Raw genomic sequence first — 20,582 nt, 5'->3', positions numbered from 1 at the left:
CTTTGCTTAGAACAGTAAAGCTTAAAAAGAGAGGCCTGAGACATTTACAGGGAGAGAAAAGAAATTGTTGTCCAAGCTCACTTAGCCATTTTTATGTTAGCAAAAACCATTAAATCTCAGCTCTACTTCATAATACTAAACATACAACCCAAAAGTTGGAATTACAACTGGATTTAAAACTCCGTTGAGATCTTTCATTGCTAAAGCTTCAAAGTAAAGCATTCCGTAAAACAAGTTGGTTTTCCTGAAATCTATGAACGGGTTTTACGGTTTTCCTAGTGAATTCTCAGCTAACTATGGCTGGAAGCTATTACACCTCCTTTTTGGGAAAGGGCTGCGGCTGCACACTGGGATAGTTAGTATTACATTAGTCTCTGTTTTCCCAAATGATATGATACTCTCTGCAGATGGAAGAGAATTCCAGTTTGCAACTCCCTGAGCTGATGTAGTCACACAATGTAATTTCCAGTTCCACCTTCCAACAAACGACGAAATACTGGCATTGTACCTGCCCTGAACAAAACAAGCAGAGATAGGCACTTAAGTTGAAAGTATGCAAACCTTTTCTTCCCATACCAAACCTGTAAAGGAAATTCTTTTTTTTTTTTTTTTTTTTAAATGTGTTTCAGCTTTCCAAAAGAATCTCAATTTAAGTCAGAAGCAACTGAGTATTGGCACAAACCCAGCAGTATTAAAAAGAAAGGTCTTAAAAAGAAACATATTTGGCCAGTTCCTTCTCCATCTCAGAATACTGCTCTTTGAGGCGCTCCACAGCTTTTCTGTGCTCTTCGTCCACCTCTGCTTGTTTGTTTTGTTGTTCGTTCATGAATTCCTCCCAGTGGGCTATGCGCTTCTCTTCACGAGCCATCAGCTTGTCCGCCTGAAGCTGACAGGAGGAAAATGAGAAGTTTTAACAACCATTTCCAGATTAAAACAGAGGGTTTAATGAGATCTACATAATGTTAGAGTGTCAGAGAAACTCGGTTTTTACTTCAGTAGAGGAAAGTGAAACTAGCAAGAAAACATATGAAAAGGTGAAACTAAAAAGAAAACATTTATTTTTATAAAGTATAGTAAATCCAAAACAAATGGTAAAATGTCTACGATAGTATTAACGTGATAGCATTAGCAACAATAGCTTTTCTATGCTACAGTCTGGTGACAATGAATTAAATAAATAAATGGAAAGACACTTTGAAGTTACTAGTTCACTTCTGTTAGTTTCTAAAGATCATACTTGTTGCATTATTTGCTCCTCTGACTACTAACAATGTTAGAAGTACTGTAAGCAGCTGATATAAATCTGTATTATCTCACAAAGTTTTTCTTTTAAAATGAACTTCTGATTTTGGGAACATGGTATTCAGTGCTTTTAGCTCCTTAGTTATGAAAAAAAAAAAAAATCAGTAAATGGACACTGCTTTTTTTTTTTTCCCCTTTGCTTGTGTTCACATAGAAAGAACCTGCCTACTGATACAAACAGACTCACGGAGTCCACTGTTCTGAAAATAACCAAAAGAGAAATAATATAAATAAAATGCATCTAATTTTCGATTAAGTGGTCTTAAAGAACCGAGAATCTGCACCTAGTACAGCAAGCACAGGCAGGTCTGTGTTATATATCATACAGACTAAAAATGCACTGGAAGCATTACCATAGCTGATTTATGAGGAAAATACTAGGCCCGCTATATTTCATATTTGTGAGTGCTAGACAAAATAAAATTTGAGAGAGTTATGTATGTTCATTATTTAGGTATATATGGATTACTAGAGCTTAAAGGATCCGTCCACTTCAGCAGTCAAGACAACATTTGAGGTTTTATGTCAAATACGTGTAAATAGAATGCTCCTATGTTTCACAACAAATTATGATGGTTAATGAAACGTATAAATTATGTCAGCCAACCCTTCAACATAGTGCTCCTCTTTTCTTGACATTTGCTACTTTCCCCTTGAATGTCTCATTTGTTGAAACAAAAGTATTTTTTACATTCTTGAATACATTTTTAAAACTAGAAACAAACCACATTTCTATTTTACCACAATGCTTACGTTCAGCATAGTCATCAGATATTAGTCTTGATGAAAAGCCTCTTAACACAAAAAGGAAAGCGCGAAATAGAATATAACAACATGGATATTCGATGTTTTTAAACTGGCAGTTTGTGTTTCTGCTTTAGCCAGCGAGCTCTCACTGTGATTAATGTCTTCCTTTATAAATAAGTTATTTTTCCCCTTATACTTTCATACTGCTTGGCTTCTGATAAGTCTGATTCCTTTCACTCTCTTATCTTGAAAAAAAACCAAACCAAAACCCCCATAAATCTAGCTATCTAGAAAGAGAGATCATACACACATCCAATATGCATGTCAAAATGAGACATACTTCTGTGGATTGCTTGCATGCAGTATTAACAGTCTGGCCTCCTTACAGTATAAATGCTACACCCACAACAAATCTAGGCTGTTGTTCTTATATTTGCTCCATCTCTCAGCAAGAGAGAGGATTCATCCTTCTTTTGTTTTCTTTTTTTCCTCCTTTTTAATATATTAGCAATGATTATTTTTTATGTACAGTACTTCTATGTAGGAATAAATACTATCATACAGCTTCAACAGACACCTGGCATTTTTGTCAACTAAAGGCAACAGGAACCCATTTATGTATTCTTCAACACACTCTATGTGTTGTTCTTTAAGATCACACATGGTGGGTTAAATATACCATTTTTGCAATGCAGCATTTTATATACATTGTAACAACATTATGCCAAGCTCCATTTTGTTCGCAACAGATGCAGTATCAGCTACTAACAAAGTAAGACTAGTGTACACTACTAGTTTGACTCATACACACTTCATATTGAACAGGTTTTGAAACTGTCAGTGCATCACACGCTTACTGACAGGATTACACAGCCCCTACCCAAACCGCACTTCAGCTAGACTAACCCATGCTCCTTACAACATGAATAGTTTGCAAGGAACATGAAAATCATGCTACTACTTGCTATTTTAATTTTCCACTGCACCATTTCTAGCCAAGGATATAAAATTATTTACCTGGTAAAGCAACTGAAGACATTTATAGAACGTGAGATAGCTAAGTTTAGTTTATCAAAAATCTGTGGTCTACCTCCTTTCTTCTCCCAAAACCCCTCTTGCCTTCCCCTGCTCAATCAGTCTTTAGCTTGTTCTGGCACAAGACATTGTGAAATAGAGGGATATTAAGCAGCCAGGCTATGTACATTGCCTAATCTATGCCTAAATAAAAATTTAAACAGTTGAGTACTGAGAAGCAATTGCTGTAAGAATCTTAAATTCTTTAAATATATAAAGGTAAGTAGCATTCTACTGAAATAGTAACTAATTTTATAGAGTAAGATTTATGTTGGAAATAAAGTAACTCCATATAATTGCAATTTACACCTTTAACAAAGTAAAAAGTTGCAGATATGAATAAACACATTAGAAAACAGAAAAATAACATGAAGATATGCTAGAGCAAGCAACTAAGAATGACAAGAAATACCAACTAAAAGACACCAAGGACTTCAATACTGTTTTCACTCTCCCACCCTGGTAACGATTTGGAAAACCCCACTGTAGAAGCTCAGTGCACACCTTGGGCACTGCAGCTCTCCTTCCTAGAAAACAAATTCAAACCCAACCGTTCTCAGCAGCACTTTCAGATCATTAACACTGACAGCTGCTGAGCAGATACGTTTGTGTTGCGAGACAGTCATAATCTTGAAACCAATATTCCTATTGCTACCAGACGAATAGCTGTGTGAACAGCAAAAATAACAAAGTGTGATGCTTAATGGATGCGTGCCTTAGGATACAGATCTTTCAACCAAAGCATATATTGCAGTGTAAACTTGCTTCTTGTTACAAGTTAAAGAATCCATGCAGGAGAGACCTATGAATGAAGCTTATCCCACAGCTATAGCAACGTGCACTTCGATCTCCTTAGGCATCACAGAACAATATGGGAGAGAAATCCTGACCAAAGACAGATTCCTCCTATGCCCACATCCAACTGCAAGACCCAAGCTGCAACAGACACCATCCCTGGAGCTAAGGTGCTAAAAGGCTTCCCTCACATCCAAGCCTTCTCTGCTGTCCTGTAACAGCTGCTATCGTAGTACAGCCTTTCACTTAGCAGAACATCACTAACAGTCTCTTGAGGATCCAGGCTCCCACCCAGGACATCAACACCTAGCGCTCCAGCTACCAAAAGATTCAGTTTCTCAGCATAGAAAGACGACTTTCACACTGTAGCTCTGCAAGTACCCTTCAGGTTTGCCTTATGTTGTGCTTTCTTACTGCAATGCTCTCCAGTTCTACCACATCCTCTTCATATCCAGTACTATTAACTTCACTGCTTTATTCAATTGACCATAACACACAGGAGGAAAAACTAATGAAATCAAGACACTATGCAAAAAAATACTGTGCCCTAACTGTAGTTGTGGCTGTAGCACAGCTAGAAAGCATAGAGGACCACATAGGTAGATGAAATAACCTCTCTTGTTAAATACGTCATTGGTAGTCATGAAAAATCTTTAAAATACAAAGTTTTTCAAGATGTATAGACATCTTGGCATGGATTTGTATTGGTTAAGTCAAAAGTCACTCTCAAAAAGCAAACAGTTCCCCAAAGTCAACATAATTAGGTATATTAGTGATCTGCAGCGACAATACTGAATGTCTTTTATAATATCAATTCATAATTTCCAAATTTATAGATTTGCAAAAAGTTTGTTTTCCAGAAAACAATAGACACAGAATTTGATAGTGTGCTTGGCAAATGAATTTCCAGGGTGATTTCGCAAAGGTGAGGAAAATAACATCTTCATTTTAAGATAACAGAACTTCAGCCTATTTTCCATCAATTTGTTATTTAGGAAGCTTTCCTATGTCGTATTACATTTCTCACTCCTCAAAGTCTGACTACTTAAAACCAAAGAAATAACCTCAATCAATTTAAATATTAACATAAATTGGTGCTGCTATCTTAAGCGTCAGGATCCTTAGTTATGAAGCATTAATTCATTGCACATTTAAACTCATGCTGAGTAGAAAAGAGCATGTGAACATCACTTAAGAGGAGCAATCTTTGAAATACATACCTCCTCTTGCTAAATACAAACTGAAAATTGAAACAAAAAGTTAAGGCTCTAGGTATCTCCTACAGCTTGCTGACACAAGTATGACAACAGTAAGAAGAATAATCAATCTCTAGAGATCTGTATCACCTCAGTAATGTTGATATACACAAAACTCCAATAATTCTATCATAAGTTAAAAACAATTTATCATGAATATAATACTTGTAACTCACACTCCAGCTTCTGCATGTTCTCAGAAATTTTGCATTCAGGAAAGGTTTAACAGCATTCTGAGCAACTTCAAACATGTTATCATGTCTCAGTGGTTTAGGTTTAAAAAAAAAATAAATTCATTCCCAATAGAAAAAATACATTCTAGTGAATTAACTGTCCTCCAAACTTGTAATCTGTACATACAAGGTAAAAAACCCAGCCATATGCAGAGTAGTCCATGTTTTGACATGTTAGAGATACATGATCTCTCTCTCTCTAATCTTTTTACTTAAAAAAAAAAAAAAGTTTAATTCACACGCCCCAACTCACAAGATAGCCTTGGTATTACAGAGCTACAGAATATTTGGGAACAATCTCTACAGTCTTCCATAACCTGATGCATTACCTGGGCAAGTGAAAAGAGAGAACTGAAAACCTTTTGCTTATAGCATTTACCCTGACGGTAGAGACCTATTTCCAGTTCCTTATACATTGAATAATTAAGTTCTAGAAAACTGATGCTAATAACTATCCTGAATATTAAAACAGTTTATTATTATTACAAGCTTTTTTAGGCAGTTGTTTCAAAGCAACAGACACCTTTATCTGCTTGGTTATTGTGTAGATTGGAAAGAGTAACACTGTCATTTCTACATATACATACATATATTTATAAATCTGAATTCATCGGGTCAATGACTCATGTCAAATAACTTCCAAGTCAAACAATAATCCAAAACCCTTCAGTAGCTGGGCCCCCGTAGCTGACATATGACATATTAAGAGACATATTATGGAGCAGATCAACTGCAGTGCCATCATGCGGCACGTACAGAACAACCAGGTGATCAGGCCCCGTCAGCATGGGCTTATGAAAGGCAGGTCCTGCTTGACCAACCTGATCTCCTTCTATGACAAGGTGACCCACCTAGTGGATGAGGGAAAGGCTGTGGATGTTGTCTACCTAGATTTTAGTAAAGCCTTTGACACCATTTCCCACAGCACTCTCCTGGAGAAACTGCCTGCTCATGGCTGGGATGGGCGCACACTTCGCTGGGTAAAGAACTGGCTGGATGGCCGGGCCCAAAGAGTGGTGGTGAATGGAGTTTACTCCAGTTGGCGGCCGGTCACAAGTGGTGTTCCCCAGGGCTCTGTGTTGGGACCAGTTCTGTTTAATAGCTTCATCAATGATCTGGACGAAGGGATCAAGTGCACCCTCAGTAAGTTTGCAGATAACATCAAGTTGGGCAGGAGCGTTGATCTGCTCGAGGGTAGGAAGGCTTTTCAGAAGGATCTGGACAGGCTGGATCGATGGGCTGAGGCCAATTGTATGAGGTTCAACAAGGCCAAGTGCTGGGTCCTGCACCTGGGTCACAACAACTCCATGCATTGCTACAGGCTTGGGGAAGAGTGGCTGGAAAGCTGCCCAGCAGAGAAGGACCTGGGGGTGTTGGTTGACAGCCGGCTGAACATGAGCCAGCAGTGTGCCCAGGTGTCCAAGAAGGCCAATAGCATCCTGGCTTGTATCAGAAATAGTGTGGCCAGCAGGACTAGGGAAGTGATTGTCCCCCTGTACACAGCACTGGTGAGGCCACACCTCAAATACCTGTGTTCAGTTTTGGGCCCCTCACTACAAGAAAGACTTTGAGGTGCTGGAGCGTGTCCAAAGAAGGGCAACGAAGCTGGTGAAGGGTCTAGAGCACAAGTCTTGTGAGGAGCGGCTGAGGGAACTGGGGTTGTTTAGCCTGGAGAAAAGGAGGCTGAGGGGAGACCTTATCGCTCTCTACAGCTACCTGAAAGGAGGTTGTGGTGAGGTGGGGGTTGGTCTCTTTTCCCAAGTAACAAGCCATAGGACAAGAGGAAATGGCCTCAAGTTGCACCAGGGGAGGTTTAGATTGGATATTAGGAAAAATTTCTTCACCGAAAGGGTTGTCAAGCATTGGAACAGGCTGCCCAGGGAAGTGACTGAGTCGCCATCCCTGGAGGTATTTAAAAGACGTGTAGATGTGGCGCTTAGGGACATGGTATAGTGGTGGACTTGGGAGTGCTAGGTTAATGGTTGGACTCGATGATCTTAAAGGTCTTTTCCAACCCAAATGATTCTATGATTCTAAGAACTTGAAATTGCCTTCGCATACTGATAGTCAGTTAGGAAGCACTTCTGTCCTATCACAGAACACAAAAATAGCATATGCATTCTGAATAAATACATATTCATATTTCAGGAAGGTAGAAGAATGGGTTTTTCTGAAGTCCAGAAAGCCCTTGCAGTAACAATAACTAACTTCTGATGTGTTAAAATTAGTATTTTTTACGTCATAAAGGAAATAATGCCTGCATGTTTGAAAATGCAAGTACAGTTGCATGAGGAAGTAATCCCTTTTTCTCCTTTTTTTAAAAAAAATATATATATTTGGAAGAATAGTAATTCAGTGTTAATTTTCATTACTTTTAAACTTGTAACTTTGCAAGACCAACCCAACTACATAAAAGATAAATTGAAATAAATTCTGGCCCATGCACAGTCAGCAAAACATTTAAAATGAAATAAAGATTTACAGAACTCCCAGACTGCTGAAATCTTCTAACTACAAATTTTGGATTGCCAGTAATGATTCAAAACCCAGAAACAGACACCTTGATTTTTAGGTTTCATTCTTTTGTTTCCAGGGCTGCCAACTGGAGAAATTGTAACTTGTAAACTAACAAAATATCACCAAGGACAGCACATACAAACATGAAAATCAGTATACTTTCATAGAACAGCTTTTCAGAGTATAGCCTAATTTTAATTCCTACCTTTTGTCTTTTAAAATGACTGCTAAAACAAACAAATAAAAATCTGTAAAATAACTATAGTCTAAACTTACAAGTAAAAAAACCAACTAACTAAACAGAAAGAACATGAGTTCTTTCTGTCAGACTTGATTAAGTCTGCCCCTTAAGTCAGACTTAATTATAAATTAGAAAACAACACCTAATAAGCCCAGCACAGGCATCTCAGAAAACAAAGTTCCATTGTTCTCCTCTTCCAGTCAAGAAGTGTCAATGAAATTGCTTTGGTATTTAATTGTATAAATATACCAGTGCATGATAACAAGACAGAAGCCAATACTATGATACCACGTTCAGGCTTCAGAACACCACATTTTGTTCTTAGGTAAAACCTCATGACCTTTGTAACACGGGAAAACTGCCGTATGAACTAAAGCATACAGACAGATGTACCTGAGCCAAGAGGAAGCGTTAGGTAATTCATGATACTGTATGGTGTTGGTATAATATTTAGCTAGGAACCAAAAAAGAGAGTCTCAATAATTAGCTAAAAATTGTAGTGTTTTAAACATTAGACAATCCAACATTGCCCACCATGCTGTAGATTTCTATTTGAACAGAAAGACTGTTTAACTGTCAGCAACAGTACATTATGCCTTAGGCTTTTTCTATCTGTGTTACTGACCAGCACTTACTATCATCTACTGCACAGAAAAAACCCAAACATTTTTACCCCATCTGAAAAGATCTACAAGGTAGTACAAATGGTATTTCTCCATGGCTGTTAGTTTGGCAAAATTGGGATAGATTTTTTTTTGTTTGTTTGTTTAATCAGAGAATCATCTCCTCACCCCCAAACACTCTTAGAACTCCAGCTCTATCCTCCTCAAGTTTCTAGCTCCAGACCACACTGATACAGCTTTGTCCTGTTTTTGATTGCTGGTTATCCATTCTTTCAGCAATTCCTCTTCTCCAAACAGTATTTCAACTGTTCTGCTAGAAGTTCCTTCAGTCACCCAACAAAACATAAGCCATAGCAAGCTGTTAAACTTCACTTCTCACATGTAACCTGAATAACTTGTCCTCAATTTCTATCTTTCAGTATAACTTTATAAATACAAGGGTTTGGGAAACTCAAACTAAGCTTAGAATCTGTTCTATGTTTGAACAATGCCTACTACTTCTATGAGTAATTTTTTGTAAGACATTTAGACATCACTAAATTTACATTTTCAGCTTTCATGTTCATATAAAAAGTTGAAAATAGTTTTGAGTTAAAGTTTCATAATTTGGTTTAGATATAAACCAAAGCTTGTCTAAATTAGAAACATAGTTGCTGCCTTATTAATTCCTGTTCTGGGAATTCCCTTTGGTGTGTTAGCAAATTTACATATTTTGGCAGTGATGTCTTTCATATTTCTTTTATATCAACACCTAAGTTCAGACATTAGTTATTTGGAAAAAATCTAATCTGATTATGAAACCATTTTTTCCACTCAATAGTGCATAGTGCTTGAACTTGAAAGATAGTAAAGCCTTCTTGTATACAGTACTGACTCACATGAGTTGGTTGTATTTATTTCTGTCCTTGTTTTACTGTCATTGGTTATGCAAAAAATTAACATTTGTAAAACCATGAAATTTTTCAGTAAACTTTGGTTTTAGTATTACTTGCGCTATTTTTTCTGAAATTAAAAAACACAAACAAAAAACAAAAACACATTAAAAAAACCCAAACCAAAACCCCCACCATTTTAGGGAGACACAGGCTTTGAGAAATGTTACCATACTAGTAAATGCTACAAGCAATTAAGAGATAAGACCATTATGGGAAGTGTTAGGTAGCTTCCAGTATAAGTCTGTACCCTTCTACATAAAAATATTTAAAATAAAAAGAAAAAAAATAAGAATATAGTACACAAAAACAGGTTTACAAAATTTCTTGAAGTCTTCTCTGGTTTCTCCCACAAGCTTGAAGTAATCCACAGCTTGAACTATTAACTACATATTACTGGTCTGGATGGGAAGACTACTCAACGAGACAGGGGATTCCATGAATGCTTCTTTCAATGACAGTCCTGTAATCACAAATTACTTTACACCCTAAGTGAGAATGTGGTAGGGACAACATAATTTCCCTTTTGTTACTTGGCTGATACCAGTAGCTGAAAGGAACTGCAAAAAAAGAGAATTAGTAAAGCAAATAATCTTAAAATTAATTCTATTCAGCAGAAATTGAATTAATTTCACTGAGGGCTGCTAACATCAATCACTTGACACTAGATCTTACCAAAACCCTATTATTTTTCCAGAACACATGATTTCAGGAAGAAAAATAAGGAAAAAGAATTTCTCCTCAAGTAGCTGAACTACAGTGACACCCTTTATCTATAATTTTAAAAAGTTACCTACCTGTTACTACTCACATTTGGGAAGTTTCAAGCCAAAAGGCCTTACTATATAAGCTTAAAGAAACACTACAAATTCTGAACAGCTGTTAGTATCGCTCCACTGCACATAAAAAAAATTGAGTGGAAATACACAGCTAATATTTTAAAAAAGAATAGTTACCATTCTTATTAAGTGACTGTTCATTTTATAAGTTATAAAATTTTTTATTAAAGTTTTACTTCAAACAAGCAGTAGCAGAACTATAAGAATTACCACCTGAAGCTCTCTACCAATATCTACACTAGCGTTAGACACAAGCAAACTTTGTCAGGGTTCAGCAGCGTGCTATTCACATAATACCAGTATTCAACTGCAACTGGAATGCCCATCTTCACTGATTACAAAAAGGAAAGAAAAACACGACTATCAGCTTACATAAATCAATGCGCAGCCTGTTTTGTGTGATGGCCACAGAAACGTCTTCAGTTTTTCTGAACTAAATTATCCTAAATAACATTTTGCAAGTAAAAAGATAACACAGGAGCATAATCATGAAGGAGTAATGGGAAAACATGAAACTAATTTCTTGTATAATTTTCCAAATTTTAGATTTGGAGCACATGTATTTCAAATGAGCAAAGTGCAGCCAACTGAAAAGATTCCAATGATTCGCATGTTCCTATAATATAGCCCTTCATTAAATAACCTATCCACAAGTGAAAAACACACTTCCTTTTCAACAAGCAATATATATAATATGGTCAATGTTCTCAGCTAACTAGGAAAGATTTACATTTCCATTCTGGTAGGTTAGTCGGTGTTTTTTGTTCCACAGAATTTTTTTTTTTTTTTTATATTTAAGCTTTCCCTGTATGTGACAAATACTATAGTCTGAGCTAGGAGGGAAAATAAAGCAAAGGAAATTAAAAAAAAAAAAGTTTTCCATACATCAGGAGATTGTAGGAAGAGGTAGTTATCCATTAACTTTGCAGTCCTAGAAGGTATATGCTGCTGCAGTTTGCATTTTGTAAGAGCAGAAATCACCCCAAAAGCATTTTTTTTGCAAGTATATAAAGTATAGAAAAATAAGTGCTATACTGAAGGCATGTAGACTTGCTGTAGAAGCAGAAGACTCTTACTTAGGTCACATTATAAAAATCTACCCATCCACCCTTTACCTTCCTCTCTTCATGCTCCCTCTCTTGGAGTCTATGGATCATATCGTTGGCAGCTTGCACTGAAATGACAAATTGCAGTAGATCAGTCTACTGTTCTAAATCAAAGAGAAACTCGCCTGAAAGCGATTTAGAAGACACGAGGCTGTTGCAAGTTGAAGATTATATTCCACTGTGTCACTTAAGTCTGCATGAAAAAGATTTGCCAGTACTTGCAGAAAATGCTTTACATTGATAACTGTATGTAGGCATATCGCCAAGTTCAACCCTTGTGTGTTCTAGAAGCCAGAAAGAGAAAGGCAGCTAGGTCCTCTTGTGCCCATATTCCTTAGTGTTGCTGACGAGCTAGAGTGCACTACTCAGCACTTCAGAAGACATCAAAAAACCTCTCAAGTCAGTAAGCAGAAACAGGGGACCAAGCTCTATGTTTTAGTTGTTGGGGTTTTTCTTCTTATTTTTTTCCCCATCAAATGTAAAAAGTGATTTAGTATAAAAAATCTACATGGAGAATATCTTTATGCTGGAGCCAGCCTCCTCTCTCATGAGACTAAGCCTAGAGAAACTTGTAAATAGAAATAGGAAGTGTATTCCTATGCAGGATTTTTTTCCTAACTTATTTAACACTTAATGAATGCAGAATTAAATAAACTAATTTCACCATTTCTCCCACTAATACAACCTAGTATCGAGAAATACCCTACTTACTTATAATCATCTTAAAGCTGGTGACTTCTCACACCAGGAGACAGGCTCCAGCCTCCCTGAAGAATTCCATTTACAGAACAGGTTCACTGCCCTCATAGCTGATGAGGAGCTGGGAGCACCACGAATTGGAGCATCTGGTGGCTGAGCCTGAGCCACTCAGGACCATTAGAAGACAGTGGCAACTGACAGTTGTAGCAGACTCCCTACGGCAGGGGATGGAGGCTCCCCACGTGTCGATACGATTTGTTACCTAGGGAGGTTTGCTGCTGCTTGCCAGGAGATCACATTCAGGATGTTTTAGAGAGGCTACTGAGGCTCTTCCATGTAGACATCAGTGGTACTGCAGGGGTGACCTAAGAAATATCAGGAATTACTACAGGGGCCTGGGGACAGTGGTCAAAGGCATGGGGGTCTCCTCAACCTTCCTGGTGAGGGGGACTCAATGGATCTTTGGGGTTAACAGCTGGTTGCACAGTTGGTGTTGGCAGCAGGGTTTTGGTTCCTACAACCATGAGACCCATTCTGAGCATCAACAGCTGCTTGGAAGAGATGGGATCCACCTGACTAAACAGGGCAAAAGTACCTTTGCCAACAGGCTGGCCAACCTGGTAGGGACAGCTTTAAACTAGAAATGACAGGTGAAGGAGTGATTTCTCAAAAAAACCCCCCAAAAGTCAAGAAGTTGGGGATATGGTAGGCAAACAAAGGGTCTGGGATGATGGTAACAGAAGGGACATAGCACCCTTTTCAAGGGTCACCTCCTCAAAGCTCAAGAAACATCCATCCCCACAAGTAGGAAATCAAGAAAAGGTGGCAGGAGGCCTGCATGGATGAGCAAGGAGCTCCTAACTGAATTCAGACTTAAAAAGGAAGTGTATAAGGAGGTGGAAGCAGGGGCAGGTGACCCAGGAGGAGTATAGAGTTGCTGTCTGATCTTGCAGGGACAGGGTTAGGAAAGCCAAGGTGGCTCCAGAATTGAATCTGCCAAGGGATGCGAAGGGCAACAAGTAAGTATTCTACAAATACATAAACAGCAAAAGAAAAACTAGGGAAAATGCAGACCCTCTGCTGAATGGGACAGGGAGCTGGGGACAAAGAACATGGAAAAGGCCAAGGTACCCAATGCCTTCTTTGCCTTAGTCTTTACTATAAAGACCAGCCTTCAGGAATCCCAGGCCCCTGAGACCAGAGGAAAGTCTGGAGCAAAGACAACTTACCCTTGGTGGAGGAGGACCAGCTTAGGGAGCATTTGGAAATAAACTGGAAATATTTCAGTCCACAGGGACTGACAGGTTGCATCCATGAGTGCTGAGGGAGCTGGTTGATGTCACTGCGAGGCCACTCTCTCTCTTTGAAAAGTCACTGCAACTGGGAAAGGTTCCTGACAACTGGACTCCTAACTTCAAGAAGGGCAAGAAGGAAGATCCGGAGAACTACTGGCCAATCAGCACACCTCAATCCTGGGAAAGGTGAGGGAAAAAGTCCTCCTGGAAGCATTTCCAAACACATGAAGGAGAAGGTGGTGATCGGGAGTAGTCAGCATGAACTTACGAACGGGAAATCATCGTTAACTGACCTGACAGTCTTCTACAATGCAGTGACTAGCTTGGCAGATGAGGGGAAAGGAGGCAATGTTGTTTACCTCAGCTTCAGTAAGGCTTTTGACGCTGTCTCCCATAACATCCTCATAGACAAGCTAACAAAGTATGGGTTAGCTAAGTGGACAGTGAGATGGATTGAAAACTGGCTGAACAGCCAAGTCTAGAGTCTGTGATCAGCAGCACAAAGTCAAGTTGGAGGCAAGACACTAGTGATTTACCCCAGGGGTCAGCACTGCGGCTGATACTGTTTAACATCTTCGTCAGTGAGCCAGATGCTGGAGCAAAGTGAACCCTCAGCAAGTTTGCAGACGATACAAAACCAGGAGGAGTGGCTGACATTACATGGTTGTCCTGCCATTCAGAGGGACCTTGAGCAACTGCAGAATTGGGCTGAGAGGAATCTCATGAAGTTCAACATGGGGAAATGACAAGTCCTGCATCTGGGGAGGAATAACCCCAGGCAGCAATACACACTGAGGACCAACACCACAGCCTCGCAGCAAAAACCAAAGGCCAACAGCATCCTGGGCTGCATTAGGAAGAGCATTGCCAACATAGGAGGTCAAGGAAGGTGATCCTTCTCCTCTGCTCAGCACTGGTGAGGCCACACCTGTGGTAGTGTGTCCACTTCTGGGCTCCCCAGTAAATGAAAGAGATGGACTGGCAAGTCCAGCACATGGCCACAAAGACAATTAAGGGACTGGAGCATCTTTCATATGAGGAGAGGCTGAGAGAGCTGGGACTGTTCAGCCTGGAGAAAAGAAGGCCTGGGGGGGATCTTGACAATGTGAATAAATATCTGATTGAAGGGACTGAAGATGAGGGAGACAGACTCTTCTCTATAGTGCTCACTGCCAGGAGAAGAGGCAATAGACACAAACTGAAACACATCAGATTCCATCTGAACACAAGAAAATGCTTTTTTCCTGTGAGGGTGGTCAAACACTGGCACAGGTTGCCCAGAGAGGTTGTAGAGTCTCCCTCTGTAGAGATATTCAAGACCCAGCTGGACACAGCCCTGGGCAACTGGCTCTAGCTGCTCCTGCTTGAGCACGGAGTTTGGACAAAATGACCTCCAGAGGTCCCTTCCCACCTCAACCATCCTGTGATTCTATTACTAATGATGTATTGCACAGCTGACCATTAGAAAGTCAGGGAGGAGTATCAAAGGTTCACTCCATTTAGAAGGTGTTAGAACATAGGCCTTATTTCCATGACTAAATTTTAAGTTTCAAATATTATCCTGCAATCATTTTGTGTGTATAACATAATCTACCATTTCTTATTATTTATATGGCACGTGACATATGCAGACATTATATGAAACTAAATGCTTATACAACTTGCTATACAGAAAATATAACAAAACCCACAGTGGTACGTTTCAACTGCATAAATTTGGCAGCTAAAGCTATATAGTCACTCTCCCCTGAAATATCTTTTCGAGAAGCTATCCTGCTGAATGAGTAAGAAAAAAAAAAAGATACTGAAAAAATTAGTGCAACAAATTTTAAACTCTTTTAAAATCTGAGCAATAAAAAAAAAATTAGATGGTTATAACTATGAAACTAGGATTAGCATACAAGAATTTGTGACTAAAGAGAATAATAATAATAGCAAGTTTCGTAGCTATACACCAGCAAGTTTTGTTTTAAATCACAGGGGACAGTATTATGCTCTCCTGTGGGAAAATTAAGAAACTTGAAGGTCACACCACAGCATGCTTGCGACAAACCGGAAAACTGAAATTTTGTCCATGGTTTTAGCCAACATGGAGCACTATCCTGTTTCTAAGTGAGTTGTAAAAAATTGAGCTGAAATAGCTTCTACTTAAGTCAACAAAAAGCTTTAATGTAACCTTAGCAAGAGCTGTGTTGGCTGGACCAATAAATAGCAAAAAATGTCCCTGTTGTTTCCCTTTTAAAATTTCACAGAAATGAGAACAAAGCACATAAATGGTAGAAAATTTATCCAAGGATAGTAATTTTTCCACAAATCATATTCTGAACCCAAACTACTTTTTATATTATTCCTCAAAATGATACAACAAGGGAAATAAGCAGCAACTTGCTTACATTTTTTGAATGCTTCATTCAGATTGTCTTGCATTGCCTGCTCACACTTAGGAAGAACATGTTCATTTGTTTCAAAGATTGTGTTCTTTAGATTTTCAAGTACTCGTAGTTCTCGGAGGCCACGTTTTTCCTGCCAGGAGAATTGAAAGAAAATGAGTGGCTAACAAGGAACTCCACTTTCCAAAATAAGATGGTTTCCCAATTGACAAACTAATAGCTTTATCTCAAAGACGATACCACTGTCTATTAAAGTGTTACTCTGCTTATTTAGCACAATTGGTAAAATAAATTTTGTGAAAAGAGAGAGTAATGCTCCATTCTTCTTCATTCACACTGAAATACAGGAATACTTTGAATGATGCTTCTGGTCCTTGTAAGAAAAGTTTGTATTTACTAATAAAAACATTGTGCGGAAAAATGTGTTGTTTTGTATAGGTAATTTAGAGCATATCAAAAACAACAGAGAAAAACAGAGCTTGAAACCACTGCATTTTGATAACTCAGTTGTTACAGAGAAATAACATAGCATTGATTCTGCTTGACTGATGTCTGACCTTCCAGATTTAGCATGGTACAGGGTTAAAAAAATGCAAGTAAAATTGTTTTTACTGAAGCAGAGCAATGAAGTCAAGACTAAAAGATAACATAACACAGCTGACTAAAGAGGCAGCCCTTCTTCTGGCTCACTGCTGATCATCATTAATTACAAGAAGAACAAGCTCTTGCTTTATTGTTTACATTAAAAAAAAAAAAAAAAAAAATCTGTTTTTCTGAAGCCATAGCACCACTTCCATCTGAATTTCACCTGCACTTTCCTGTACACAATGAAAAGTATTCTACAATCTGCTCCAGCCTGCCACCTGCCTCCTTCCCCCTTTTTCCCCTCTTCAGACTTACCAGTAGAGTTGCACACAAGCATTCCTGTACTGAAAGTTGTTAATCATAAAGCAATTCTAAAGAATAAAAAAATACTGCATCACATGAAGTGGGCAACTAAATCACCATACTCATTTTAAACCTTCAGAAACTGAGGCACAGACAAGTCAAGTCACTTAATTAAACAGGCTCCAGACTTCCTGAATGCAAATCTACGTTCTTTACATGCTTGACACTAATCATTGAAAGAAAAAGCACATGCCCTACTACCACCAAAAAATATCTGATGTCTCAAAGCTAGAAACAAGGGTGATGTTTGGAAGAAATTCTAAGTAGTAAAAAATGTAAATAATCCCCTGCTTTGCTATTTCCCCCGTAAAACTATAAAACAAATTACATTTCAAGCAAAGATCTAAGAATATATGAAATTTGTCTAAGAAATTGAACAAGACTTTGTGTGCAATGAGAGAAATATATTAATTTAGTTATAATTTTGTAATTGAGTTTAAAATTTTCCTTCCTATGAAAAGCCACGTAAAATTATTTACTGTATCCTAATACTTACTTAGGGAAGGCACAGAAAAGAAATTGTTCCTTATGACTCTCAAGCCCATACGATACAGATCTGATGAGAGTTTACTTCATGTACTTATTTTGCTAGACCAGCATGGAGACAAATTAGACCTGGTTGAAATATTAGCTACAGTTGGGGTGGGGGAAGACATTTTAATGTGTTTTTTTTTTTAAAACCAGCTCTGCACATTACAATTTTGAGGTATAACTATATTTTCAGGACTAATTTTAAGATTTTAAATCCCACATTCTTTAAGAATGAAACATTTAATTCTCTTCTTAGAAATAGCATTTCGTTGACACACGATTCTACTTTTCTAAATTTTTGCTGCCATCTTGTGGAAACTGTATTACACTTTCCAAGCAAAGTTGTATATAAACACTTTTACACCTTCAGTACTTTAGCCTTATTTGCAGCCAATCAGATAACATTCATCCAATTTTTAATTATTTTCTTACTTTTCATAAAGTGTTGCTCTCCCAGTAATATTACTTTCTTTCACAGAACAAAAATTAAAGCAAAATTAAATTACAACTGTGCCAGCTGAATCCAGCTGAAGCACAAACTGGTTTCTTAATCAGATGTAATCCTGTACTGGCCAACTATATTTCCCTTGAACCAACTAGACTTCTCTAAGATGTTAGGACTACATCATTCTCCTACATCAGTATTCCTGCAAGTCCTTCGCAGGAAAAATATTTATGCCTTTTTTAAATAAAAAGACCTAAATCACTGCCTTGTTTACTAAAGATGCACGCATATACTATAGGTGCGTTAGTCATTTTCGGCAAGAAATGCATGTCAAATCTTTCAGAAGCAAATTACATACATATTACAATCTCTAAAAAGATTCTAAGATTGTTTAAAGTCTCAGACTGTAAAGGTTACAGCACCCAATAAGATACAAATACTTACTTCAAATTCTTTAACAAAGTAACGTATTTCTCCCTGAATTACTGGTCTGTGATCCAGTAGTCTTGAATAGATTTCCCCAACATCTAGAAGATTAATGAAAGTCAGATTTTTACTTTCTCTCTCACACTCCATACTGGGCTACACAACACAAGGTAGCACACCACACTTCAATGCAAGAGGCACAACTGCTCACCAAATACATACAAAATCAGAAGAGCACCAGAATAATATTTATTGGCTATCCTATCTATTCAGCAAACCACCCACTTTGATAAAATGCAATGAATCAATATTCCAGGGGCCACAGACACCTTTCTGTGAGGGTGAACGTTCTCCTCTGTCTCTCAGCACCTTCTGTTTCAATCCATCTCCTCCTCAGTACAGCTTCCACATCTGACTGTTAACGGCGGTAAAAATTTGATGCAGGGCAGAACTAAAGGCTGCAGCTCAACAGAGACTCACAGCACGTGGGAGTTTTCTGCAGCGAGAGACAAGAGGAAAGCTCACTACAATGGAAAACTGTTAGCATTTTCTTGTATTCCAGAGCCAAAGACTTGAAAGTTCCTCTTGAAGAAGAGTATTTACAACATATACCTGTATGAGAAATAGGCTTGGCTGTCATACAGAAAAAAAGCCCATTGAATTTAAAAGCACTCTGATAGCATAGCATTTAAAGACTACTTCAAGAAATAGACAGTGTAGTTCAAAAAAGCACTTTAAACTGATACTGAACTGGCACTGCCAATCTGAAGGAACAGTCCTACTGTTTCTCCTGTCCCCAGCTGTTTATTCTTACCTGTAGCTCTCCCTCTCTACTGTATCCACGTGCGTTTGTTCAACACCCTGAATCCCATCCCATTCAAAATAAAAAGCGTAGAACGATTATTTCAAATATGGGGAATGACACGATTGCAGTAAATAAAGCATAGGCTAAACCACTTCCAAGTTCAAACGCTTCTGCGTACAGATTAACTAGGACACAACACGGGTGGCTTGGGTGAACAAGACAAAAGCAAGAGCTTCCCAGGAAACTTAACGCCAGTGGGAAAGGCCTCCGTGGCAGATTCAGCTTCCCAAAATAAAGCCACACAGCTATCCGAGTTTCAACCTCCAAGAGACGAAAGCCAGTGGAGCCTTCTAGGTGCCTAGCTTCGAACCTCAGAACACTTCACGGAACCGCAGCGGGCCGGGAAGCGGCTGAGGAGATTGCTAACGCTCGTCTCCGCGGTGACACTCCGCCCCGCTCAAGGGACGAGCTTCCCCCCAGGCCCCGCAGCCTGGCCAGGGCCGCGCGCCCCCCTAACGGCCCGCAGCCCCTCAACGGCCCAGGCGCGTGTGGGTCCCGTTCCTTACCCTTTATGATGGGCTGAATCGGGGACCCGGCCGCCAGCACCTCCCGCTTCCTGTCGCTGGGCAGCGGGGCCGCCCCGCCGCGGCTGGGGGACGCGGGGCCACCCCCGCTCATGGCGCTCGGCGCCCCGCGGGCAGCCCGGCCCTTCCCCGCCCGCCCGCTGAACTTCCGCCTACGCCCCGGTGCTTCGGTGTGAGGTCATCGCCGCGCGCCGGCCGCCTCGGCGCCCCGACAGCGGCGGCGGCCGTTGCTGCGGTAACGGCGGCGGGACGGCCCGGCCGGGCCAGGGCCTGCTCGGGCCTCCTGCCGCACCCGCGCCAGCGCAGGCACCGGCCTCCTCCGGCGGCGCCCGCGGATGCCCCCTCGGCTGCGCTGAGGAGACAGATGTTCACACGGAAGGAAGCTGCTGCCGCCTCGGGGACCTGTGCGGCCCAGCCCGGCAGCGCCTGCCCCGTCCTGCCACATGCATCAGGGACGTCTTCAGTGCAGAACCCGGTGGGGGGCTTTCTCTGGGCCCAGCGCCGTGCACTTCTGAAAAAAACAAACCAAAAAACCCCGCCAGAAAACCCAGGGCTGGTTCCTTTTTGTTTTAGAAGAGACAAGCGTTCAGGTACATCAGTTTGCTTCTGGTGTAGCAAACATGAATAGCAAAGGATTGGACGTGTGGTCTACAAAAATTAACAGCTGTAGTCTATTTCATAACTATAAAAAAAAAAAAAGAGACTTAAAATTCCTATACATTTCTTTTAAAACCATTAGAGAGTGTCAGGACATTTCCAACATACTTCCCCGATTATAAATTACAGTATATTAA

General features: G+C 39.6%; 1 protein-coding gene across 1 annotated transcript; it reads right to left on the bottom strand.

The window, feature by feature from the left end:
* Positions 1-621: 621 nt before the first annotated feature.
* Positions 622-19,950, bottom strand: BLOC1S5 (biogenesis of lysosomal organelles complex 1 subunit 5). Its single transcript, XM_075493871.1, has 5 exons — positions 19,771-19,950; positions 18,418-18,500; positions 16,053-16,182; positions 11,675-11,733; positions 622-886 (listed from the first exon to the last, which is right to left on the bottom strand). The coding sequence occupies exons 1-5, from the start codon at positions 19,880-19,882 to the stop codon at positions 707-709; spliced, it is 564 nt and encodes a 187-aa protein (XP_075349986.1). The 5' UTR covers positions 19,883-19,950; the 3' UTR covers positions 622-706.
* Positions 19,951-20,582: the final 632 nt, after the last annotated feature.

The sequence above is a fragment of the Mycteria americana genome, chromosome 2 (assembly GCF_035582795.1).
Source record: "Mycteria americana isolate JAX WOST 10 ecotype Jacksonville Zoo and Gardens chromosome 2, USCA_MyAme_1.0, whole genome shotgun sequence".
Classification (NCBI taxonomy): domain Eukaryota; kingdom Metazoa; phylum Chordata; class Aves; order Ciconiiformes; family Ciconiidae; genus Mycteria; species Mycteria americana.
The sequence above is the reverse complement of the archived record's forward strand: the minus strand, read 5'-3'. Positions and strand labels throughout refer to the sequence as shown.